The following is a 26,753-nucleotide window of genomic DNA, read 5'->3' on the forward strand; positions in this document are numbered from 1 at the left end:
CATAGGACACAAAAAACCCAATCCTGTTCTTAAAAAAGGTAAATTTTATTAAAAACAAAGAAAAAAAATACATCTGGAACTTAGGCTATGGCTAGATTTAAAAAGAGTAAATATAATAATTAAACACCAAGAATGGTTTTCTTGTGGTCCAGCTTAAAGGTTACAAGCAAAGCAAATTTCAGAGTAGCAGCCATGTTAGTCTGTATCTGCAAAAAGAACAGGAGTACTTGTGGCACCTTAGAGACTAACACATTTATTTGAGCATAAGCTTTTGTGTGCTACAGCCCACTTCATCGGATGCACAGAATGGAACATATAGTGAGGATATATATATATATATATAAAATAATACACATAGCGAGAACATGAAAAGGTGGGAGTTGTCCTACCAACTCTAAGAGGCTAATTAATTAAGATAAAAAACTTTTGTAATGATAATCACTAATTCTCTAAGGTGCCACAATTACTCCTGTTCATTTTGCGGATACAGACTAATGGGGCTGCTACTCTGAAACCTCTTAAATACAGTGTTTCTCAAACTGTGGTTGCTGGAACCTGGCAATTATTTTTTTTTTAACTCAGTAGTGGAAGAGATGCAATATTGTGTTTAAGTTGTGGTAAATGCCAAACAAGAATACAGAGAAATATGACAAGGTGGTCTTTTCCATTTGCTCAGACAGAGGTGAGAACTCACATACAGTCATCCTGAACTTCTGAAGTAGGAGTGTTCACCAAACTATTTATTTATTTCTTGTAGTTAAAGTAGTAACTACCACAAGTGCTAAAGCACATTTGGAAGTTCAAAAATTCTTCGGGGGCCAGCATCAGCTTCATTAGTTGAATGGAAAAGGAGGATTGATGCTCCAAGTTCCCAATAACTGTCACTCAGTCCACAATTACATCCAACCACAGCTAGTATATTGATAATTGCAATGAGGATTTTGATCAAAACATAGCACTCACATAACATCACAAGGGAGCTGTCTAGAAAGAGATATTAAATTTACAAAAATAACTGAAGAAGATTTCAGAAGGAATTGACAGATTAAAAATTATTACTGTCACAGTCTCAGTGGAAGTCAAACTTGATCGAATTAACAGAGAACTGGAAACACAAAAGAAAAAGTCAGAGATGATTCATAGAAGCTATGGAAACTTTCTATTACTGTTAGCCAGTATGACTAATCCCAAATTCAAATGTGATAGGCTGAGTCCAGAACAGTCATGCTTAAGAGTGGCTAACATAACATAATCATGAGTTTTCCCTTCTCTTGTATCATTTAAAAATGAGAGACCTAAATCTGTCCAAATCTGTTGGCAAAGTAGGTTGCATCATAGTTAGTGGCAGTTAGGGGCTCTGATGAAGGAAGAAAGTGGGAGGTACAGGAGGGGAGCAGGGGTGTGGGGTGAGTGATAGTGGAATTGGGATGTGGGGGCCTGTCAGCTCCATGTTCTCCCTTCCTGTATGTGTGCTGGAACCTGCGGGGTCCTGTCCTGTTCGAGAGGTATTACCCCACTTCCTTACACCCCCATGGGAGAGGGCACTGTGTACCACTATTAACAATCTATAGAACTCAGCATTGAATGAGGCATGCTGCAGAGGGGCAATCCCCGCTCCCCAGATCCCTTCATATCATAATCATGGCTCTGCCAAGCTGATCCAACTAATCCCTCCCTCAATCCATATAGTTACACCTAACAGTGAATGCAGCTGGAGTGCATGCATATAATCCTCAGGAGTCAGTGGCTATTGCTAGCTGGAGACGACAAAGTTAAGGCTATGGTGGCGTGTACCTTAACTCTGTATTGCCTGGTTTTCAGAAGTGTGAGTTTGGCTGAACCTGATGTTCTGGGAGGGCCCAAGATACCTCCAGGTGACTGTAGTCTGTGTTGATGGAGATTTTTCCATCAGTGAATTAATTATGAAAACCACCACTACAGTGGAGGACCAGCAACAAAATAGTCAACAGTGATAGAGAAAAGTGGGATGAATGAAGGTTCTGGTTTCCCAGCCTTTGTCTGTACATGCTTGAGTGCTGGTTCCTTTTTTCCTCTCTTTCAAGCATAGTTCTAGTTGCATCGTATATATGCCAAACGACAACTCTCCAACAGCACCTACTATAAAGAACTCAGAGAAGACCCCACATCATAATGTACCCAGGAATTTAAAGATATCATTAAATCTTCCCCCAAACAATGCCAAGAGAAACTCTATAATCTTATCCCCCATTAACCCACCATAGGGACCTTTTACATACTTCCCAAGATACACAAACAGGAAACCCAGGCAAACCCATCATATCTAGTCATGGCACCAGAGCCGTCCCTAGCTATTTTGGTGCTCTATGCAGCACCCCCTTGGGGCGGAGGAGTCTGTGGGGGACCCAGGCCTCTGTGGGGCAGCTGGCCCCCGGTCCTAGCCCGCTGTGCTCCCCTGGCTCCTAGCCTTGAGGGGCACGGGGAACTGCCCCCCAGCTCTCACCGGCAGTGCGTCTGGGAGCCGGCGGAGCGGAGCAGGCTGGGGCCGGGTTGTTGCACTTACCGCCGCCAGTGAGTGCAGGCCCGACCCCCTGCAGCAGTTCTCAGGAGAGTGGGGGTGGGGCTGGGGCAAAGCAAGGTACGGGAAGAGGTAGGGTGGGGCGGAGCAGGGGTGGGGGCAGAGCAGGAATGGGAAGAGGCGGGGCTGGGGCAGAGCAGGGGAGGGGGCTATGGGGAAGAGGCGGAGCAGGGGCTGGAACAGTACACAACTATGCAGGGCACCAGGAAATGTGGTGCCCCAAATTTCCCGGTGCCCAACGCAACCACGTACTTTGTGTATGGGTAGAGATGTCCCTGCATGGCACTCTTACTGAAGGAATATCAGGACTGATAGAAACCATCCTCAAACTATTCAACACAAAGGGCCAGTTTCCTCCAGGATATAACTGATTTCCTCTAGAAACTCTGCAACATTAACAACCTCCTTCAGAACAGCATCCTTGCCACGATGGATGTCACCTTCCCTATACCTCAACATGCCCCACATTGATAGCCACCCCAACCGCATCACCAACTCATCCATTTCATCCTCATCCATAATAATTCTACATTCAACAACAATTTGTCCAAACCATGGGAACAGCCATGGGTACTAGGATGGCTCCCTAATATGTCAATCTCTGCATGGGCCACCTTGAAGAATTATTTCTGGATAAATGCACCACAAAACCAATGAGACACCCGAGATATATCAATGATATTTTCATCTTTTGAACAGGCAACCTGAACTCCTTCACAGATTTCTACCACAACGTCAACAGCCACCACCTATCCATTAACTCTCTAGAACACTCCCACGCTAGCTTCAACTTCTGTGACACCACAGTCGGCTTCAACAATGGAATCCTACAGACAACTATACACACAAGAAACCCACAGATCACCACACCTACCTTCACAGATCCAGTAACCACCCCAAACACACCAAGAAATCTGTTATCTACAGCAGGACACTCAGATACCAAAGAATATGTTCCAAGGAGAAAGTCTAGGACACATACTTTACTGCACTTAAAACCACCTGCACCAACCATGGACCCTCCAACCAAATATGCTGAGAGAACCTTCTTCAACACAGAAATAAAACCCCCTCCGACCGCAGACCCCTAGTTGTCACCTACCACCACATGCTGGAACCCAAATGGGGTCTCCTTGAACAATTATGCATAGTCAATGGGGACCACATCCCGAAAGAAAACTTTCCTGATCCCCTCTTCTGGCCTTCAACCAACCCCCGAAGCTCATCTTCAGAAGCAAGCTCCCCACATATCAGGACACACCAACACAAAGCAGCATCAGACCCTGCCATAACAACAGATGCAGAACCTGTAGACCTATCTCCACTGCTGTGATTATCATTACCCCACAACATACCTTTCAAGATCCATCGGTCCTACACATGCCTATACATGTGGTATACCTCATCCAGTGCACTAAATGATGCAATAACAACTATAGGGGTGAAACAAAATAATCACTATGCTCTCAAATTAACTCTCACAGATAAATGATAAAAGACAAAAACACCCTATCACCTGTGGGTGAACAGTTGTTACAAAGTGATCATTCTATATCTGACTTCTCAGTCCACATCTTCAACAGAAACCCACACAACACTTTCAAAAGATGAATTTAGGCTATGTGTACACTACGCACCTTACAGCAGCACAGCTGTACCGCTGCAGCTGCACCGCTGTAAGGTCTCCTGTGTAACCACTCTATGCCAGCAGGAGAGAGCTCTCCTGCCAGCATAACTAAACCACCCCCAACAAGCGGTGGTAGCTATGTCGGTGGAAGAGCATCTCTCACCAACATAGCGCAGTCCACACCAGCACTTTTGTTGGTGAAACTTACATCGGTCAGGGGTGTGTTTTTTCATACCTCTGACCGACAAATGTTTTGCTGACAAAAGTGCTTGTATAGACAAAGCCTTAAATTAATAACTTTGCTAGACACTAAAAATCATGGACAGAATAAACACACTGGATTTATGGTTTATTACAACAATCTGTAACCCACTAAGGTGCTGGTCTGATGCTTTCCCGCCCACATAGCTAGCGCCACTCATTGGGAGTGGTTTAATTATGAAGGTGGGACAGCTTTCTCCCACCAGCATAGAGAAGTTACACAGGAGATCTTACAGTGGCGCAACTGCAGCGGTACAGCTGTGCCGCTGTAAGGTCCGTAGTGTAGACATAGTGTAACTCCCCCTGCTTTTTTCCCACCCTCTCCTTTCCCCCCTGTAGCTGGAGAGGTGTTAATAGGCCACTTCACCTTGAATGGTCCCTTGAAATATGTGTTATGCTAACTACTTATGGTAAACATTCTGTTCTACCTTTGGCTGTGACATTCTAAGGGTATGGCTACACTTACAAATCTGCAGCGCTGGTAGTTGCAGCGCTGGTCATCCAGCTGTGCAGGGCCAGCGCTGGTGTGTGGCCACACTCACAGCTACCAGCGCTGCAGTGTGGCCACATTTGTAGCATTTGCAGCGCTGTTGGGAGTGATGAATTATGGGCAGCTATCCCAGCATTCAAGTGGCAGCAACGTGCTTTTCAAAAGAGGGGGGTGTGGGGCAGTGTGACAGGGACCGGGGGGGAGAGAGAGAGAGTGGATTTTTGGAACCGACACTGTGCAAAATCAGAAAATTTTCCCACCCCCTTACTGTTAACTGCAAACAACCTGCATCCAACATACTCCCCTCTGCCCCCTCCCCCCGTTTCTCTCAAGCAAAGCAAACACTCAACCCCTGCAGGGGTTATCTCATTTCATTGTTGACAGTAGTTACAGATTAATGACAGCAAACAGGAGCTATAAGCAGCTCCCGGTGCGGTGCACGGAGCCCGGAGCTCCGAATTGACAACAAAACAAAGAGAGGCTGCATAACAAAACAAAGGGAATAATTTAGTTAAAAGCATTCTGGGATACTCCTTATACCCTGGAGGCCAATAACAGCGCTGGTGAGTGTCCACACTTGATGACCAGCGCTGCAGAACCAGCGCTGCAACCCTTATACCCCAAGCAGACCTGGGTGTACGGCCAGCGCTGCAGCCAGGGAGTTGCAGCGCTGGTTGTGCCCTGCAAGTGTGGACAGGGTGTAATTGCAGCGCTGGAAAGCCTCTACCAGCGCTGCAACTTGCAAGTGTAGCCAAGCCCTAAGGGCTTGTCTGTGTTTTAAAACACTACAGCGGCATAGCTGTGCCACTGTAGCATATTCTACATTGGTGTAGGTAATCCACCTCCCTGAGAGGTAGTGGATTTTTCACACCCCTGACCATGCATGGCAAGTGAATCGCCCTTCCATCCCCCGCCGGAGCCCAGAGCCCCCCTCCACCTTGGCCACCGGCCCAGTCCTGCAGCTAGCCTCACAGCCGCAAAGGCGCATCAGGAAGGCGGGCAGCACGCAGCCCCAGGCCCCCCAGTCGTGGAGAGCGTAAGGGCAGGCGGCACACGGTTCCAGCCCCCCCAGTCCCAGAGTGAGGGAAGGCGGGTGGTGCGCAGCCCTAGCCCCCTCAACTCTGGAGCACTGGGAAGGTGGGCAGCATGTGGCCACAGCCTCCCCAGCTCTGGAGCACGGGAAGGCAGACGGCACCAGCACCCCCAATCCCGGAATGCCAGGAGGGTGGGTGGCCCGCAGCCCTCCCAGCCCTGGAGCACAGGAAGGCGGGCAGTGTGCAGCCCCAGTCTTCCCAGATGGAGCTCTGGGGGGCTGGAACTGGAGTACTGGAGCCGAACATATGGAGCATCACGGCAGGGGGTGGGGCATGCCTGGCTGTTTGGGGAGGCAAAGCCTCCCCCAGCCTATGCGACCCGCTGCCTATGCCCCTGGCCAATGAAGTTAAACCAACCTAATTTTCTAGTGTAGACCAGGCCTGAGTATGTTTCCCAGACCTGCAAAAGAGCTCTGTGTAAGCTCCTCTCTCTCACCAACAGAAGTTGGTCCAATAAAAGATCACCAGTCTTGTCTCTAATATCCTGGGCCCAACATGGTTATTGCAATACTGCATTACTCATATTAGACTAAGTATTGAATAAGTATTTTTGTACCTCTTCTCACCTTCTGGAGATATTTTAAATAGCTGTAACAGTATATTAGTGGAGTTGAGGATAAAGTCTCAAATGATGCAAGATTCCTTCTAGAGAGAATTCCAAGTAACAGAAGATTGTTTTGTTAGCAGAGACTGCAGAGTCAGTTCCATCCACTACTCTCAGTCTACAGCAGATAGTGAGGCGTGCACAAAGAAAGAAGGAAGGTATAAAAAGGTCTTTATGTTGTGACCTAGGGTGACCAGATGTCCCAATTTTATAGGGACAGCCCCGATTTTTGGGTCTTTTTCTTATATAGGATCCTATTACCCCCCACCCCCATCCCGATTTTTCACACTTGCTGTCTGGTCACCCTAGCTTTTAGGGCTAGTTTGTACCTGTTAAGAGTCTTTTTGAAGGATGGACTTCTATTGGCCTGCATGTGGAGAGTAGGGTGGGCCGATCTAATTATTCAGCCCATTCCCACCACCTTCTTTGGAACACCCAGCACCTCCAGAGGAGTCGTTAAGGAGCAGGAACTACTATTCTGCCTGATATTTATGCAGGTTGTACAAAGAGTGAGAGATATCTTTGCCTTTTGAATTTATGGTCTCCTGGACTGAAATAGCCCAACACTGGACTAACTTGAATGAATGTAGATTAACTCCCTCCCCCCCACAAGTTTTTTGGTGGAAGGTACTACTGAAGTGTAAATAATTATTGTTAAAGACATTGTTCTTCTATTTTGTTTTTACCCTAAGTGTGTGTAGACTAAAAATCTCACTTCCATTCTGTATGTGCACTGCTTTCTGCCTTTCTGCTCCTCAGAATTTATTCTAAAGCTTCTGCTCTTAGATATATTTTTATTTTCTGAATTATAAAGATAGAACAGGAGTTTGTTTTAGAATAACATAGTTCATGCAAATTGCATGGTTTATCTCTTCCGTCTCAGATGTGTCTACAGGCTTTGGATATAAATTTGACACTACAGGACATGCAACACTATATATTAATATTCTGCACTAATGCTACATGAAACACTTTAAAGTTGCAAGACGGTGCACAATGTAGCTCGTTTGTTTATTTTTTACTCAGACAGCTCACAGCGGATGTGCAATGATCACACTACTGCAACCACCACATTGTTACAAGTTAAAACCTTGTGAATAAAGTTTAACAAATGAAGATGTTGATGAAAGGCCCCTATTTATATTTACCTCTAGGAGTGCTGTTGATTTGAGTCTCAGTTAAGATATCCAAATACTTATGAGAGCCAGTCTTTATTAAGGCACTGCATGCATCCAGTCTCCTTGCTAGAACAGTTAAACAATTGCCTCATTTCAGTATAAAAGTGGCATACATCAGCGAATTAATATTGATCAACTGCCTTAAGTAAGCTTTATTTGTCTGCTTACCAAAGGTTGTTTAGCACAATACTTAATTAATATTGTATAATTTTTTTTAAATCTTTTTGGCTGTTTCAAATTGTATCAAGCTGATTATTAATTTAAAAACTTGTCAGCTTGGATGTGAAATTTCTAGGGCTGTTGATTAATCGCAGTTAACATGCGATTAACTAAAAAAATTAATCACAGTTAAAAAAATTAATTGATTAATCACACTGTTAAACAATAGAATACCAACTGAAATGTATTAAATATTTTGGATGTTTTTCTACATTTTCAAATATATTGATTTCTATTGCAACACAGAATACAAAGTATACGGCGCACACTTTATATTATTATTTTTTATTACAAATATTTGCACTGTAAAAATGATAAACAAAAGAAATAGTATTTTTCAGTTTACCACATACTACTGTAGTGCAATCTCATTATCCTGAAAGTGTAATTTACAAATGTAGATTTTTTTGTTACATAACTGCACTCAAAAACAAAACAATGTAAAACTTTAGGGCAGTGGTTCTCAAACTTTGTTGCACCGTGACCCCCTTCTGACAACAAAAATTACTACAGGATCCCAGGAGGGGGGACCGAAGCCTGAGCCTGCCTCAGCCCTGCCACCCAAGTGGGTGGGCAAAGCCCAAGCCCAAGCCCCACCAAATCTAACGCCAGCCCAGGCGACCCCATTAAAATGGGGTTGCGACCCATTTTGGAGTCCCAACCCACAGTTTGAGAACCACTGCTTTAGAGGCTATAAGTCCACTTAGTCCTACTTCTTGTTCAGTCAATTGCTAAGACAAACAAGTTTGTTTACATTTACGGGAGATACTGCTGCCCACTTCTTATTTACAATGTCACCTGAAAGTGAGACCAGGTGTTCGCATGGCACTTTTGTAACTGGCATTGCAAGGCATTTACGTGCCAGATATGCTAAACATTCGTATGCCCCTTCATGCTTTGGCCACCATTCCAGAGAACATGCTTCCAAGCTGATGATACTGGTTAAAAAAAGAATGTGTTAATTTAATTTGTGACTGAACTCCTTAGGGGAGAATTGTCCTGTTTTGTTTTACCCGCAATCTGCCATATATTTCATGTTATAGCCGTCTCAGATGATGACTCAGCACATGTTCATTTTAAGAACACTTTCACAGCAGATTTGACAAAATGCAAAGAAGGTACCAATGTGAGATTTCTAAAAATAGCTAAGCCACTTGACCCAAGGTTTAAGAATTTGAAGTGCCTTCCAAAATCTGAGAGGGACGAGGTGTGGAGCATGCTTTCAGAACTTCAATGCGGAAACTACAGAACATGAACCATCAAAAAAGAAAATCAACCTTCTGCTGGTGGCATCTGAGTCAGATGCCGAAAATTAACATGCATCAGTCCGCACTGCTTTGGATCGGTATCGAGCAGAATCCATCATCAGCATGGACGCATGTCCTCTGAAATGCTGGTTGAAGCATGAAGGAACATATGAATCTTTGGTGCATCTTGCGATGCCGGCTACAACAGTCCTATGTGAACACCTGTTCTCACTTTCAGGTGACATCACAGGTGCTGACTCCGTGGGTGCTCCAGGGCTGGAGCACCCACAGGGAAAAATTGGTGGGTGCGCTGCTCTGCATGCCCGCTTTTTCCCCCTAGCTCCCAGCGCTTGTGCCACGAAACAGCTGTTTCGTGGCTGCAAGTGCTGGGAGGGAGGGGGGAGGGCGAATGCAGAGCACTTGTGGAAGAGGCGGGGCTGGGGCAGGAATTTGGGGAAGAGGTCCAATAGGGGCAGGGAGGAGGTGGAGTTGGGGCAGGGACTTTGGGAAAAGGGTTGGAATGGGGGTGGGACAGGGGTGGGGAAAGGGTAGAGTCGGAGCGGGGCCAGGGCAGGGGGCACAAGCACCCACCGGCACCAGAGAAAGTTGGCGCCTATGGGTGACATTGTAAACAAGAAGTGGGCAGCATCATATCCTGCAAATTGTAACCAAACTTGTTTGTCACAGTGATTGGCTGAAGTAGGACTGAGTGAACTTGTAGGCTCTAAAGTTTGACATTGTTTTATTTTTTAATGCAGTTATTTTTTTGTACCTAATTCTACATTTGTAAGTTTAACTTTCATGATAAAGAGATTGCACTACAGTACTTGTATTAGGTGAATTGAAAAATACTATTTCTTTTGTTTTTTACAGTGTAAATATTTGTACTAAAAATAAATATAAATTGTAATTTATAATCAAAGTGTTGTAATTTAAATGAATATATTTGAAAATGTAAAAACATTCAAATATTTAAATAAATGGTATTATATTATTAACAGCACAATTAATTGAGATTTTTTTTATCACACAATTAATCGCGATAAATTTTTTTAATTGCTTGACAGCCCTAGAAATTTCTTAACCTGCTTTTGATGATGAAATAGCAAAATATAAAATTGTTGAGGTATCAAATGCATTAATACAGTTGGTGGAACAAAAGTAGGCTTAATTTGTTCAAACAAAATTGGAGCTTGTGATCAATGTAGAATGGTTAAAACAAATGTATTCAAATGTCTAAAATATGCAATTTTCAGTTACTGGAAATGTGCAATACATAATTAGTTTCTGTTCAAAGGAACTCACTTCATAATAAAATTATACACTTTATACACAGAATTAAGGTGAATTAATTGAAATAGTGTGTTCCCCCCCCCAAATTCCTTGGAACGTGTGGGGGGGCTTTTCCTCTGATACCGCCTGTGTGGGGAACATATAGTGGCTGGAGGAGCTTCAGTCACCACGCAGCCTGGGGCTGCAAGCCGCACGCCTGCCGGTTACTGTGAGGGCTGCAGCCAGGCTGCCTTGGGGGCGCGCCTGCGGGAGGTCCGCCGATCCGAATTCAGGGGCAATTTGGCGCCAGTACCCCGAATCCGCGGGACCCGTGGACTTCCCGCAGGCGCCGCCGAAGGTGCGGGACCCCCGCAGCTCCCGGGAAGGCAGCCTCACTGCCATGCGTGGGGCGGCAGAAAAGCTAGAGCTGCCCCTGCCACGCAGGAGAAGCTTCACCTGGTGCAAGCGGGTCTCCCGAGTGACATTATCGTTGGGTTTCCCCTTGTTCTGACCCAGGCAGCGTGTGGCGGGAGCGGGAGGCCACAGCTGCTTGTGGCTGCGCCGTGCGGCTTCACACGGGCTAAGGCCCCGCTACCTGGCGCAGGGCGGCAGTTGTTTCCCCCTTGGCGGGCTCCGCTCCGAGGCTCGCTAACGGGCTGGCCCCGGAGAGGGGGACCCCCGAGCTCCCTGAGGGGGGCAGTGGCGCTGAACTGTGACAGCCCCAGGCGGGGGAAGCCGCAGGAGGGGCGGGGGAGCAGGAACCGTGAAGCCTGACGGGGCAGCAAGAAATGGAGGGCGGGAGAAGTTGGGGCGGGAGCAGCCCCCTGCGGGAACAGGGGTGAGTGAGGACGGGGGGAGCCAGCCCAGGGGCGAGCGGAGCTCCCCCGCCCGGCCCGGCCCAGCCCGGCCCGCCGCCCGGGGAGCGGAGGAGGCGCGCGAGAAGGCGGTGCCTTTCGGAGGAAGTTTGCGTTGCGACTGAAGAGGAGGGAGAGAGAAAAACACCCCCCCGATCCGAAGCGGCCAGCCAGGCTGAGCAGCTCTTGCGAAGCGGCGCGCAGCTCCCCCACGCCAGCCGCCTCTCCTGCAGACCGGCCCCGGGAGCGCTCGGAGCCGCTCTCGCCCTCCCGCAGCCCGTGTCCGGCGCTGTAGCCCCTGCCCGCGCCATGGGCGGCTCTGCCTCCAGCCAGCTGGACGAGAGCAAATGCAGCTACATCCGAGGTACCGTACGGCGCTGCTGCCTGCCGGCCCGCAGACAGTCGGTACAAGTTAGGCAGGGGGACGCGGCGATTCGTGGGCGGTTCTGAAGTTGCAAAGTATTTGGCGGCTGGCTGCCTCCCAGGCTGGATGCTCCCTGAGACCCAGTGACAGGAGGCAGGCAGCGGCCACCACCACGTTTGCATCTGAATTTTAATCCGGGGAGGGAGGAGAAGGGGAGGGGGAGAAGCTGGCTACTTTGCGGAGAAACGATGCTGCTTAAAAGTCTAGCAGTGTTAGGGATTTGCAGAAAGTGAAGGCAGCGGGCAGACAGGACAGTGACCACTGGAGAGATCTGAGAGGTAGGCAGGAGAAATTGATATTTCTGGGTAACTTATTGTAATGAGCACCGACCCTGCTGTATCTGCCGGCCAACGAATCAGGCAAAGCCTGCTCTCAGGAGCCTCCAGGACCAGACGTGCAGAAAGCAGCACAGCTAGAATGGCAGGTCACTGCATGACAGAGTGTCTCCCAGACCTTTCTGCCTGGCAATGGGACAGGGGACTGAATGGGTGGGTTTGTGTGCTAGTGCCCTTTTACAGAGGGACTCCCAGTAAACTAGAGTCCCAGCCTGAAGTTAGTGTATAAATTAGGCAAACTCGGCAAGGGGGAGCGAAGGAGGGCAGGAAATTTACCCGGTGGAGGCAAATATTTTTGTTTTTGAAAAGTAAATACATCTGCTTGCATCGCCCTCTCCAGATGGAGGCTTTTCAATTTTAGGGGTAACCCAATAAAACCAGGCAGTTGAGACTGGATAATTATCAGTCATACATTGAAAGTATGTGAACTATACCATCTTCCCATTGTTGAAGATATCTTCCATGCTGTCTGGGTCCCATTAAAGTTGTGGGACTTCAGCAAAGCATTTAACCATGTGCTGAATTGAGGAACGGGCAGATCACTTCAGAGAGGGCCAACATGATTCAAAGCAAATGATTTTTCACATGTCAATAATAATGCTTTTTTACTCTTAATGAATGGCTATGCTTTGCCTAAAAATAAACACATGAAATCAGAGAGGGCCAAAATTCCCTGAAACTGGAAAGAGTGTCCACCTGATGTCAATACCTCAACTCTGTGGTCCTATAAATGGCACTATCAGCTTTGTATGCTGGCCCTAAGAGCCCAATTTTGCAAAGTCCTTTGAAGCCAATAAAGTTTCCTCTGGGTTTTGGATTAGATAGATAATCCAGAAAGGACTTGAGTTACCCAGACCAGTAAGGGGTTCTGTCACCACCTGCCTTGTAATGTTGGATACCTTAATACTATGCCTATGTGGCTCAGAGCTCTGACACCAGTAGCCAGCCTACAAGCATAAAGGGCTCAACTCTGCCTTCCTCCAACCTAATTATTCCTTGCAGAATGACTTCAACAACTCCTGTTCTGGTCCAGAGTTCCCCCAAATCTGTTTCCCTGAGTTCTTAATGACCAGACATTCAGACTTTTCCACTTCGGCTCATCATCCCTCAAGGAATGAAACCTCTCCCCACCTATCAGTCCACTTCGGCAAACACACTCTCCACAGTTTGCACAACAGAGGTCAGTTTGGGGTAAAATAAAAGTTGGTTTAATGAGAAATCATAGACTCAAAGGTGAAACAGTAAGGAAAAGCAAACAGACAAGTTACACAGAAAATAAACATAAAGATGCAGTCTCAGGCTTTACACTTCTATATTATCTAAATTCCCCTTTCGCCTTTCAGACTATGGTAATTTGTGTTTATACAGAGCAGGGGAAACTCCCTCCTTCCTTAGTTATCCAAGACTGGGATTTTCTTTTCCATTTCAATGTCTTTCAATTAACTTTAATAGTCCACTATTGTCTTCCCCTGTGTTGTGCCATAATAGGTTGTTGGAAGGGAAGCAACTAGCCTGTGAGATGTCCCTCCTTGCCTGATTACTTCCCCACACTTAAGTGATGTGGCAGTTGCACCCAAGTTACCATTAGTGTTCTACGCAAAGGGCTAGTCTGCACTAGAAGCACCACATGGGTGCTCTATATTGACAGGAGAGAGCACTCTGATGGGCATAATAAATCCACTCTGTGAGAGGCAGTAGCTATTCACACCTGCTTTTAGGTTGATGTAACTTATGTTGTTGAGAGGGGTGGCTTATTCACACCCCTGAGCAATGTCAGTTATACTGAAGTAAGTAGCCGTGTAGACCTGGCCATTTATGCAAGCATACATTCATAGCCATAATCTGTAAACATGTTTCCCAATGACCATCAAGTACAGAACATTACAAATTTTTATTAAAATACCTTACTTGAGGTATATTTATACACAATAACATTGTATACAACCAGTTGATTCAACTGCTTATTCTTGGGGTTCAACCCCTCTTGTTCTCCACTTAGAGTGTCTGGACCTGGATTGTCACACCTGCTACAAAACTTGTGTTTATATGCTTATTGTTAAAGTGATAAAGAAAATGACAGCTTAATTTTCCAGAATATATATATTTGCTTGTAAAGGGAAACAGATAAAAAGGTGTCAAACCTTTTGTTACTATCTGTCTATATATATATATATGCCCCCTCACTGTAGTAACAGCTGATGTTTATGTGACCAATTTTATGTCTGAAAATCTGTTTTTGCTAAACAAAATGTGTATAAAAAGGTGGTGATGGGGATCATATAGTCAGTACTGAGATAAAATTTCTATTGAGGCTAGTATGAGTCCTACTGGTTCAGGGCCAACTTAGTCGAAACCTTTTTGGTACAAAATGCAGTCTGACTGCTCAGTGATGTTTACTATTTTAGTTGGCATTCACTGCATTATTTTGTTTGTGGTGTGATCTGTGCTGGAGTAAGAATGTAGAACTGCCACTCCTTTAGGAACCTCATGGAAAATGAATGAGGAACTATGTTTTTCATGAGTCTGCCCAAATTAGAAAGATTTAAAATGAATAAATCACTATCAGATGAAGAATGATGGGCCAAATTGTGGAGCCTACATGGGAGATCTGTATGCTGTTAGTTTCCTTCAGACTGTGGAGGATAGACTCAGCACAGGACAGAACCAGGAGAAACATGTCAATAGGCTCCACCTCCTTGGCTCCCCTTCCTGCCATTCATACAGTGGGGAAGGACAAGAGGGCAAGATTTGTCCCAGTATAATTTTCAACTTCAAGCCAGTATCTCAGCTTCTTGGTCATTGAAACCTGATGATGAGTTGAGAGTCTCTTAAAGGACCAATACCTAGTTACTGCAGATACTAAGAAGACTGTTTTATACTAGCCCTTTAGATGCATGAAAGCAAAAACTTTTGCAATTTCCTGCTCTTGGCACTCTTGTCTGTGAGGGGAATGGAGAGAGCCATTGCCAGACAGTTAAGAAGTAAATATTTATTTAGAATGTGTCGGGCCATAATCCATTTTCAGTCTGTGTACTGTGATCTATTGGAAAGGGTCTTTGTGTAACTAAACAGTCCCTGCTTCAAACTCCTGCTATGAATAATGGTTGATTTTTATTTGTTTTAATTTTGGGAAGAAAGCAGCCTACAGTACTATTTTTAGTGGGAGAGGGGAGGAAGATGGAAGAGTGTCTTTAATTTTTGATACCTATTTAGGACCCAGTCCAACAAGTGCACCCCAAACAATACTCCAGTTGGCTTTGGTGAGGGTTTGCAAGATTCAGACCTTGTTTATCAATGGCTATCTTTTGGTAGAGGTCATGAGACAAGTTCTTCTAGAAACCAGAGAGGATGTGACAATGCTTCTCTTTCGAAAAGGGAGGAGGATAAATCAGTGTTTATGTTAGAAAGGCAAGCAATTAAAACAATCTTGCTTAATTTTAGAAAGTCAGTTGAATGTTTTTCACAACAAGGGTAATGGAGGGCTTTAGAAATAACAGCAAAATGAGAAGAGACAGCTGTTTTTCCCCTTTTTTGTTGTTGTTGTTTCTTTTTTGTCAGTAAAACTATATGCCAGTAGCATGTGAATTTCTAAATAACAATAAACCCAAACACTTATTCATGTTACCTCAGTGGAACTATTCACATGAGTAGTCTTGCAGGATCAGCCATAACAATAGTACTTCATATTTCTTATTTTATTTAGAAAATGCATTCAGCTACATATCCTAGATTGCATGGGAATAACTTAGAAAGGGGGAAACACTCCATTGGGGTAAAGCCCCAGTGTCTGGTGCTCTGTGTAGATGGAGTGTACCATGTTCAATAATTATGAATGTCATTTCCACAACTGCCCAAATCGGTGTCAGGGCGCTAGGCTATGATTCCAACTTGCAGGCCTAATTAGTATCTGCAGCTCCTGGCCTTCCATACCAACCCCATCAATTTCTGTGCAGAGATCAGTTTAGTATTTTGAGGTGGTTCATCGGTACCCTGATGTAGCAGCTCCACTCATCTGTCACTCATACAACTCCTATGTGAGGTTAAACCAGTGCACGGGGCTTTGCCAGACCTTTGCACCAGTAGTGAATTTGGCCCATAATGGGCAAATGTGCGTGGTTCTCGACAGATAAAAGATGAAGTCTCAGCTTTGAGGAGTTTACAACCTAAAGACGAAATCCTGAGGTTCTTACTCCATTTTTATTGCATCCCTTTTAAAGTCAGTGGCAGTTTGACTAAGTAAAGATTTGTCTACATGGACAGTCAGGAAACTTAATCCAAATTAACTGAAAGTGTAAATTTGAAGTGGATTAGTAAAACTGTATTATACCCTTCTGTGGACACTCTCATTCAGAATTAAAGTGGCCTTAATTCAGGCTTTGGCTACACTTGCATTTCAAAGCGTAGTCAAAGCGCCAGTGCTGGGAGAAAACTCTCCCAGCGCTGTCCGTACTCCACCTCCCTGTGGGGAATAACGGACAGCGCTGGGAGCGCGGCTCCCAGCGCTGGGGCTTTGACTACACTGGCGCTTTGTAGCGCCGCAATTTGCAGCGCTGCAGAGGGGGTGTTTTCACACCCTGCTGCAGCGCTGCAAATTTGTAAGTGTAGCCAAGCCCTTAGTTTACTTAATTCACAGTGAATTAAGATAAACTGAATTAAGACCACTTTAATTCTGAATGAGAGAGTCCTCAGAGGGGTTTAATGCAGTTTAACTAATCCACTTTAAATTCACACCTTTAGTTAATTTGGATTAATTTTTCTGAGTATCTCCATTTAGAGGAGCCCCTAAGTAAAGACTTTGGGATCTGACTCTAAGGGCTTATCTACACTGCTTTGTGTTCAAACATGGTAATAAGATAAAAATGTAAGACGGGGTTACTTGATATGATGTGTGGTAAGGATGAATGAGATATGCAGTAACATCATGTGGTTACTTTGCTTACAAATATACACATCTGGTAGATTCCACGGTTCCGGGCTTTGTTTGTTCCTTGTGTATTTGAGGGGAGTACTAGAGTATAGCAACTTCCAGGAAGAAGAATATTTTAAGGAGAGTTTGGCTATGTCTACGCTATCACTTTTGTCGGTAAATCTTATGTTGTTCAGAGGCGTGAAAAAAACACACCCCTGACTGACGTAAGTTACACGGACAGAAGTGCTGGTATGACAGTGCTATGTCGGCGGGAGATGCTCTCCCGCTGACATTGCTACTGCTGCTCATTGGAGGTGCTTTAATTATGTCATCAGGAGAGCTCTCTCATCTCAATTGATTGGACTCTTACAGTTGGTATGGGTACTTCCACCTTTTCATGTTCTCTGTATATATAAATATCTTCTATCTGTGTGTTCCACTCTATGCATCCGAAGAAGTGAGCTGTAGCCCATGAAAGCTTATGCTGAAATAAATTTGTTAGTTTCTAAGGTGCCACAAGTACTCCTGTTCTTCATAAAGCCATGAGGGCCTGGATCACCATGCTGAAGTCTGGGTCAGGGAGAGAAGGTCACAAATGTCTAACAAGATGCATATGGAAAAAATATATGTATAGGGCCTTTCATGTGAGGATCTCAGTATTTTGCTTCATGCAGTAATGACTTCACTCACCAGGATTTTGTGAGGGTAAAGTAACAGAAGTGTATAGAGTAGAGTTTTCAATGCCACTTCAGAGATCCGGATGTTCAGTTTCCATTTGAAATTGATGAGAATAGGGTATTCTTACAGGGCAACTGGCTCTCTTAAAGGGTTTGGGCTCAGCTACACTTGCCCAGCTGTAGTCTGACACCCCAGGGAAAGGGAATGAGTCCAGGATGAATATGATGGGAGCATGTGAGCCAGGCCTGCAGGGAGATGAAAAGGTCAGCTTGAGTTTGGTGAGGGAGACCCCAGAGAGAGTGGACCTGGAAGGGGATGCTCTGTTAAAGAGCAGGAGGATAGGCAGGAGAGGGTCAGTGAGAAGGCCAGGCTGAGCATATAGGAAAAGGCCAGGGAAGAAAAGACAGGGCAGCTTGCAGTACAGGGGTGGATATCCCAGTTGTCTAGGGACACAGAGTTAGGAACCCACAATAGAAGGTGAGTTCCCTTATGTTGCCATGTTCTGAGGGGGTACATTTATTCCCATCAACAATGGGGGAAAAGAGACTGATTCCAGCCCAGGAGGACTGAAAGCTGAGCCGAAAAGATGGGCTAAGGACTGTTGAAGAGGCAGACCCTAAAAAGAAGAGGGGCTGTATCTGGCAGTTGTCTAGTGTAGAAGATTTATTTTATTTATTCTGTTATTTACATTTCCTTTGGATTAACTCTGGACTGTTGTGATTTAGCCAGATAAGTTGTCTCAGAAACCTAACTGCTGGGAGCCCCAGAATCACCTGAGTGGTAGTGGATGACCTGAAACCAGAGTGGGTTAGTCCCTGGTGCAGGCATCCAAATCCCATAGGTGATTTTGAAAATCTCTCTCGAAAGGAATATTTTTCTCACTGAAAAGTAGTAATCTCTGGGCTGAAAAGCAGCAGCTGTATAATAGCATACAGCAACACTTGATAGTGGGTTAGGGCTGTGTATCACAGCCAATTATGACTGCAGGTGGAACATATGTATGCATGTGTATTGCCCTATTTGGAATTTGGACAAGACATCAAGGTTAACACCAATGTTAATCTTACAAAAAGTGGCATAGGATCCTTAATGAACACAACCATCTAAAACATGGCACCTCCAGCAGCACAGTGTCTATTGACGTATTAGATCAGTACTGACTCAGAAGGAAGAGTGCAACACCGCTGAGCTGCTAACACCACTTCCTGTACACATGTACACTTAAGAGATTATATGAACTGAGAGTGGAATTAGGTATTTATCTCTCTTCACTTACCTGTTCACTTCAATATTTTTAAGGGTTTAGGGCTTTAATACTGTAAGATTTTTTTGTTGAAAATATGTAGTTGCAACCTCTGTGTAAAGGCTTTGTCCATTTTGTTGTTTCTTAAACTCTGTATTTTTGGGCCTTTCTTTGTTAGTAGCTCACTGGGGTCCTGACTTCCCCTTACCTTGTAGAATGTTGGAGATCTACAGGTTTCCTTGAAATCTAGCTCCCCCATACCTCACACTGCTCTGCTGAGTTTGGGCACTACTATGGCTTACAGTCTTGGGAATTGGTAGGGTTTTCTTGTTACTTCCACACAGGAAGGGGGTATTTAATTTACTATAGGTTTAAAAGAGTTGATTTTTAAAAATTCAATAAAGCTTTAAGTTCCCCAGGATGTCAGAATGACAAATATATAAGAAATGTAAATGCTAAGGGCTTGACCTAAAACCTGCCGAAGTTAAAGACTTTCTATTGACTTCAATGGATCTTGGATCAGGCCCTAAAAGAAGGAATTGCAGATTGTTGTCAACAAGCTGGAGGTAGTTTAGAAAAGAGTGACAATGATAAGTAGGAAGCTGGAGGGATTGATTTATGTGGAAAAATTATAACATTTTATAAATCTAACTTGACTAAGCATGAACTACATTTGTAGTGGTGGCTGGGTGTGTGTAACATAATTTGTCTAATAGTGTGTGCAACACCCAACAGGGAAAGGCATTATTTAGGGTGGTACTAGGGAGTATAACTAGAAGTAATGTGGTGATATTAAGGAAAAATTTCTTGATAGCAAGATCTAATAGACCATGCCATAGATTTCAAAGGAAAGTAGCAGAAGCCTTATTGTTTGAGACATTTAATATTAACAAGGAAAAAATACTTGTGTCATGTCTAGGAAACAATTTTACATAGCTGGAGGATGCACAAGATGACCGGGCAAGTCTTACCAGTTTCCCAATTTAGAGTTAATGGGCCAAATTCTGCTCAGTAATCCATATGCAGCTTTATAGGGCCAGATTTTTGAAAGGGTTTAAGAGCAGACTTCAAGTACCCAGCCCCCTATTGGAGCTAGACTTTCAAAGTAGTTCAGCACCCAGAGCTGACTCTAAATGTGAGCTGAGCTCTTCTTAAAATTTACCACCAATTGTTGGTACCAGCAAAGCTGGTAAAAAATGACAGATGGTCATTTTTATGAAACTTTTTGCAAAACACTTTATGATTTTTAAAAAAGAATTTTTTTAAACAGCTCTAGTGCTAAGCCCTTCTGAAAATTCTGTCCGTGGAATGAAGTGTGGGTGCACAGTTGTAACTGAGTAGAATCTGGCATGAAGTAATGAACCATATAGAATACCACATTTTTGACTCTTCACTATCAAATCTTCCCTATAATGCTAATTATCTTTCAGCTGTGAAAACTATTAGTTATTTCTGTTTGTAATGGGCTCCTAGTAATTGTTTTTGTCTATAAGGTTAGTATGTAACTAATAAAAGTGTAATTTACAATTGATGATGCAATTAATCATTTAATGATTAATTAAACACAATTAACTTCTGAGGGATGTTGGACACCCTCAACTTCCAAATAGAACTATGTTCTGTGTGTGAGGGTTTTAGAGACTAGATGGGGCCTATTTTCCTCTTTACTCACAAGGAAGAAATAGGGAAATCAGTCATTTATTGAAGGGGGAAAATAAACAATGAGGAGTCTTTGTGGCACCTTAGAGACTAACAAATTTATTTGGGCGTATATTGGACCTGAGTGTAGGGTCACTACAAAAAGTAATTTTCCCTCTGCTGATACTCACACTTTTTCGTAAGCTGTTGGAAATGGGCCACCTTGATTGCAGTTGCCTTGTTAGCACTACAAAAGTAATTTTTTGTCCCTTGGTAATCACCTCTTCTTGTCAACTATTGAGAATAGGCCACTTCCACCTTAATTGAATTGACTTGTTAGCACTGACCTCCCACTTGGTAAGGCAACTCCTATCTTTGCATGTTCTGTAATATATATTATGCTTACTGTATTTTTCCCTCCATGCATCTGATGAAGTGGGCATTAGCCCATGAAAGCTTACGCCCAAATAAATTTGTTAGTCTCTAACGTGCCACAAAGACTCCTCGTTGTTTTTGCTGATACAGACTAACACGGCTACCACTCTGAAACTTATTTATTGAAGTTATACTCTCAAATCCCCTAGGTATCGAGGAGAGAAGTTGGTCCTTGCAACTTGAAGAAAGGCTGCTTTTGCAGGGTGAACACAGGCAGCTGTGGAATTCAGCTGTAAGAAGTGCAGGAGCCAGTTTGAATTTAATCATTAACAGGGACACTGGAGAACTGGAATAGATTATGAAAAATTTGGCCTTTTTGGTGGGAGGGGATTACAGGGTAGCTCTCGGACTGTACATTTGACTTTCTGTTAAACTGTAATACATACTTTCAGTTTCTAACTTGCTGTATGTCTGCAAGTAGAACAGAATTTTGCAAAAGACTGGCAAATTCTGATGAGATTTTTTTCTCTTAATCTGTACAAATTATGCATTGCAGTGTTTAGAGAATCAGTCGTCTTGAACTTTTGCAAGTGAGCTGGGTTGTAACAGGATATAGTATAAAATGTGACATATGTGGAGCTGTCTATGTATATTTATTTCCTATATAGCACTTTTCATCTGTAGCTCTCTCTTTTTCTTTCAGGACGGTATCAGGAAGATGCACTTGAGTTTGAGCCCTGGACCCTGCAAAGATATCAGTGTCCAGTGGCAAAGTGTATGCTTTGTTACACCAAAGCAATCCACATCTTCTCATGTTTATGCAAAAATTAAACAAAGAACAGTAAAATGCCCATTCTTCTCTGGGAAGAAAAGAGGTGCTAATTTGGAAGTTGCTACAGAGGTTGAGTTTGGAAAATAAAATGGAAGATTTAAAGGAATATTCGATAGGCAGGAGCATCCTAGAAAACACTTGAGTATTGCCTCCTAGGCAATGGATGAGGAAAGAGAAAATATAAACAAAGACAATGGACCCACAACTGCAGTTGCTGCGTGGGAGTTGCACTGAGTGTCTATAGATCTGCACCCAAAGTTCTTAAAATTTCCAGATTAATTTTGTTTTTGAGTTTAACCTTCACTGCTATGTTCTGCTGTATGCTATTTGCTAGGAAGTAAGAGGTAATAAGGTAATAAAAAATTACCTTAGTAAATACAGGAACACATCCAATACTGCCTTACAGGCTTGACTCCACCAGTAGGCTTCACACTCAGTAAGAAGTTCTGCATGCTGATTGACTTTGCCAGCAGTCCTAGGGTTATTGTATACAGATGTATGGTGGTGTCACAGGGTGGCTGGCCCCTTTAAATGAAGCAGGTCCATCACCCCTGTGCTAGAACAGGTGCTCCCAGTTTGGCCAGTTAAGATGGTGGGCCAGCATCTGGGGCTATAAAGAGCCAGGCTGCCAATAAGGTTGGTGGGCTAAGAGTAGGAATGGGTTGCTTGGGAGTGGCTGTCAGCCTTCCCCTATCTCTGGGAGGGAAGGTAGTGGGAAAAGGGCCTCTTGGGAGAAAGTGCATTGTTAAAAGGGCATGGAAGAATCCTGCAGTGAGCTCTGAAACAGGAAGGACTGGGAGAGACAAGGGGGAAAATACTGTGGGACCTGTAGCTCAGGGTGTGCTGAGGAACTGTGTTTGTGATTTGCCTATGTTTAGAAAATATAATAATGCCTCAAAAGAGACTTTGAGTGTGGCAGTGGGTGCTTTGTGGGCTGGGGACAAGTCTGTGCCTTATGCATGGCTTAAAGGGATATATCCTTACATGCTGCATTTTGTGAAACTTCAGCTGTAGGCAGATATCCTGCAAAGTAGTGGCTATCTTGCAACTTGTCTTTGTAAAATTTGTGGCATGGGAGCTTAGTGGAAGAATCTGTAATCCAGTTTCTAACTTTCTTTAAGAGTATTTCTAACTGATATTTTACAAAGTACATAAAGCTTACATAATACGTGGAGGTTACAGTATTTAAACATAGTAGTATTATAAGAGAATGGGTGTACTGGTGTTTTGCAGGCTTCTGTGAAGATAGGGTTCCTGCCCACAAGAGTTTACAATCTGTATAAATAGCATAATAGTACACAATGTTTTAGCAGTTCACCAAATGAGGTAGATGTAAATGAGCCAAAGATTGAAGCATAACTGCATGATTATGCTAATACTATATTACAATATATAAACCATATGGACAAAGTTCTTCTCTTGGATACACTGATAGAACCCCACTGACTTCAAAGGATCTATACTGGAGGAGAATTGAACCCTGTAATAATGTTAGCTGATGTTATGGGTAACCAAGACACCGGATCAAATTGAGCTCACAGCTACACTGGTGCAACCCCTTTGGCTTCAAATGCCATTAACAACAAGATGGCTGTCTTCAGTTTAGAAGTGTCAGTTACAATTAAATTTTAATCATGCTTCAGTATATTCATGGTGAGAAATGTTTCTGGCCACTTACATTTTCAGATTATTGCTTGGAGCAAAATGAATGCAGTTTTCCTTAAACACCACCTCACTTGAGTTAAAGGTAAGTTTGGGAGGAGGGTAATTAAATGATTCATACCTTTGCTGCTGCTATTTGGCTAGAGACTGCTTTATGTAAGGCGGAGTTAAGCATTGGTTACTATTGGGAAGACTTTACTGTCTATAGAGCAAGATGGTAAACTTTCATTTTTAAAAAAATCATTCAGCTGAAAACATGAACAATTGAGGGAAGGCCCTAAAAGTGGATTCTGTAATATTCTTGTACCTGACTTTCCCAGTGTCTCTTCTAGGGTCATAAGTGGCTCTGGAATTGGTCTTGAGTGAGTAGAACTCAGCCACATCCATAACCTTAGCACCGGTTACCAGAGAAACAGTCTTTATCACTGGGCAGAGGAAGAGAATGGTATATATTATGGAAGAAATAAAAATTGAGCAGTTAGTCAACATTTTTGTGAAAACTGTGTCCAGGTTTTTGACCACCACTATACATAAAAAACCCCAGGCTTTGATTCTGCAAACAGCACGTGCTTAATTTTACAGAAGGATTCCCAAGATCTCAGTAGGCTTGATTACCTGGTTAAGTCCTAAAAGATTTTTAAGACCTCCATCTCATTTTGTGACAAGGCGTCAGTTGTACCCTAGGCCTTAAGGATTGATCTTCAGCCATCACCAACAACAAAAATCTTCAAACCTGCGTAGTACTGGGCATTAGCAGTGCTTTAAAGGGCATAATTCAGTTTATATTTTTTGGTATTAAAAAATATACCAAAATATTATTTTGAGCTGTCCCTCAAGTAATAATATATTACTTGAGGGATAGCTGGCACCTAAGAGGGAATATAGGAAGTTAAACAAGTCTGAATCCTTCTGGTATCTCTTGATTAGATAATAAAAACAAACAAAAAAGATTATTTTTAAAAAGCACATTTGAAAATTGCTTTTATAAATGACTAGCCTAGTAACTTACAAAAAAATAAGTGCACACATATCAGTAGAGAATAAGAGGCTTTTCACCAGTCTAGTTTCCTTTAAAATGAAAGATCCCAATATAATTTTTAAAAAAAATCTCTTTTCCATACAGTTTCCAATAATCCTACAAAGATTAGTCTATTTTGATGCCTTGAATTGAAAAATCTGAGATTCCTGAGGGTTACACTAGGTTTACAAAAGTCCCAGGGCTGCCTTCTGTGGTTTGTGCACAATAAAGCACCAAGTGTGTTTTGTGCCTTAAGAAAATCCCAGTTCAGTGCCAAATAATTCAAGTGTTTTTCATGTAGCTACTACTTCCTTCTCAAACTACGGACCAGATTGAGTCATTAATGAACAGGCCTAAGTAGAGGGAAGGTTTAAAGCCAATGAGCTCCAGGCAGTGACTACTGGATCTTTTTGAAGCCTATCTCTGCACCCACAATAGGCAATGGGGAGTTGTTGCTGACTTTAATAGGGGCAAGAGTAAGCCCTCAGACAGCACAGGAACGGGCCAACCCTTTATGCAGGTGCATGTACAGTATGCACTCTACTCTGTGGCTGGCCCGTTTTGCTGCCTAGAGCAAGGTCAAAGCCCTGACTCCTCCTCATCCCTTGGGAGAAGCAAATGCCCATGTGTTTGGGGGTTTGCAGTTATGCCCTCACACAGGGGTCAGCCACATTAGAGGAAGGGTCTTTGCATTCTCCCAATTTTGCACATACAGTATATGCAAGGGCAGGCCATGATCTGGCCCTATGAGTTTTTTTCTTTTTAAGATTTGTACTGTAATTGAAATCATTGGTTAACTGACAGCCTTGCAAATATAAGTGCTCTCTACAGCACTGGCAGGGACAGTGGTTTCCCTTCCTCTCCCCTCCCCCTCCAGTGTGGCCTCAGGCTGGACCTGGACAGATCACCTGTAAAAGACAGACAGTTCAGTCTCTATTCATTCCATCTTTGGCTTCTCTGCTAAGAAAACTAAGAAGAGTGTGACCAATGCCAGCTGAGGTGGTAATGATGTTTACAGCGTGAACTCTTATCCATTTGAAATTGGGCTGACACCACAAACTCATTTTGCATAAACCTGACAGATGTCAGAGTAATAAATTTCAGGTACTCTGGCTTATATTCTAAATCAGTTATACCAGGGGTCTCAAACTCAAATGACCCCGAGGGCCGCATGAGGACTAGTGCATTGGCCCGAGGGCCGCATCACTGACACGCCCCCTTGCTGCCCCTGGCCCCACCCCCAATCCACCCCTTCCATGAGGCCCCGCCCCTGCCCTGTCTCTTCTCCACCTCCTCCCCTAAGCGCGCGGCTCCCCGCTCCTCCCCCCCCCCCTCCTGGAAAGTGCTAAGCGCCACCAACAGCTGTTTGGCGGCTTGGCGGCGGGAAGCGCCTGGAGGTAGGCAGAAAAAAAAATGAAGAGTAATATAGTAGTATAGTATTAAAATATAGTATGCTATTAAAAGTCAATTTATTAACTTTTTTATTAACTTCTTTAACTGTAATGTGAAACGTCAGTGCTAATTTTGACAGTCATTTCATTTTTGGCCACTTAGCTGGCAGCGTTTTGCATCCACAAGAGCATCAATATTAGGTTTGATATCCTGAGACGAAACCAATCTCAGTGTTGCTTGCAAATGTTCATCAGTGAGCCTTGACCTTAACACAGATTTGTTAATCTTCATGGAAGAGAAAAACTGTTCACATATATATGTACTTCCAAACATTGCCATTATCCTTGCAGAAGCAGAGAATAACATGGGAAATCTTTCTTGTGAAAGAAACCTGTAGAATTCTGGAATTCCAACATCTGTATACTTCTGCTTCAAAATCGTGTCACACTGAAGCTCCACTAACTCCATCTGCATTTCCTCTGCAACATTGTCAATTTCAACAGCAAATGATGTGGAAAAAAGTTGAAAATGTGGTTCAAGTGCCTTGAAATCTTTAAACCGCACATCAAACTGTTTGTGTAAGTTAGAAATGATCTCTGCATATTCTTTCAAGGATTTGGGTTCAACTTTTCCTAAGGAATTCAGAGTTGAGAAATGGACCAAATTGCCAGCAGTCAGCTGTTTCCCCCATAAAGTAAGCTTGACTTTGAATGACTTAATACTGTCATACATCTGTGTTATCACCTGTTTTCTACCCTGAAGTTTCAAGTTCAGTGCATTCAGGTGATCAGTTACATCTGTTAGAAAAGCAAGGTTGCAGATAAAAGTGGAATCAGCAAGCTGT

The 26,753-nt window shown here is 43.6% G+C and overlaps 1 protein-coding gene across 1 annotated transcript in view; it reads left to right on the plus strand.

Annotated features, from left to right (window-relative positions):
* Nucleotides 1–11,573: 11,573 nt before the first annotated feature.
* Nucleotides 11,574–26,753, plus strand: part of NIBAN1 (niban apoptosis regulator 1) — a 106,675-nt gene continuing 91,495 nt past the window's right edge. The window contains exon 1 of the mRNA XM_045028818.1: nt 11,574–11,767. Within this exon, the coding sequence (XP_044884753.1) occupies nt 11,713–11,767 (55 nt within the window). The 5' untranslated portion in view covers nt 11,574–11,712. The remainder of the gene's footprint in view (nt 11,768–26,753) is intronic.

The sequence above is a fragment of the Mauremys mutica genome, chromosome 8 (assembly GCF_020497125.1).
Source record: "Mauremys mutica isolate MM-2020 ecotype Southern chromosome 8, ASM2049712v1, whole genome shotgun sequence".
NCBI lineage: Eukaryota > Metazoa > Chordata > Testudines > Geoemydidae > Mauremys > Mauremys mutica.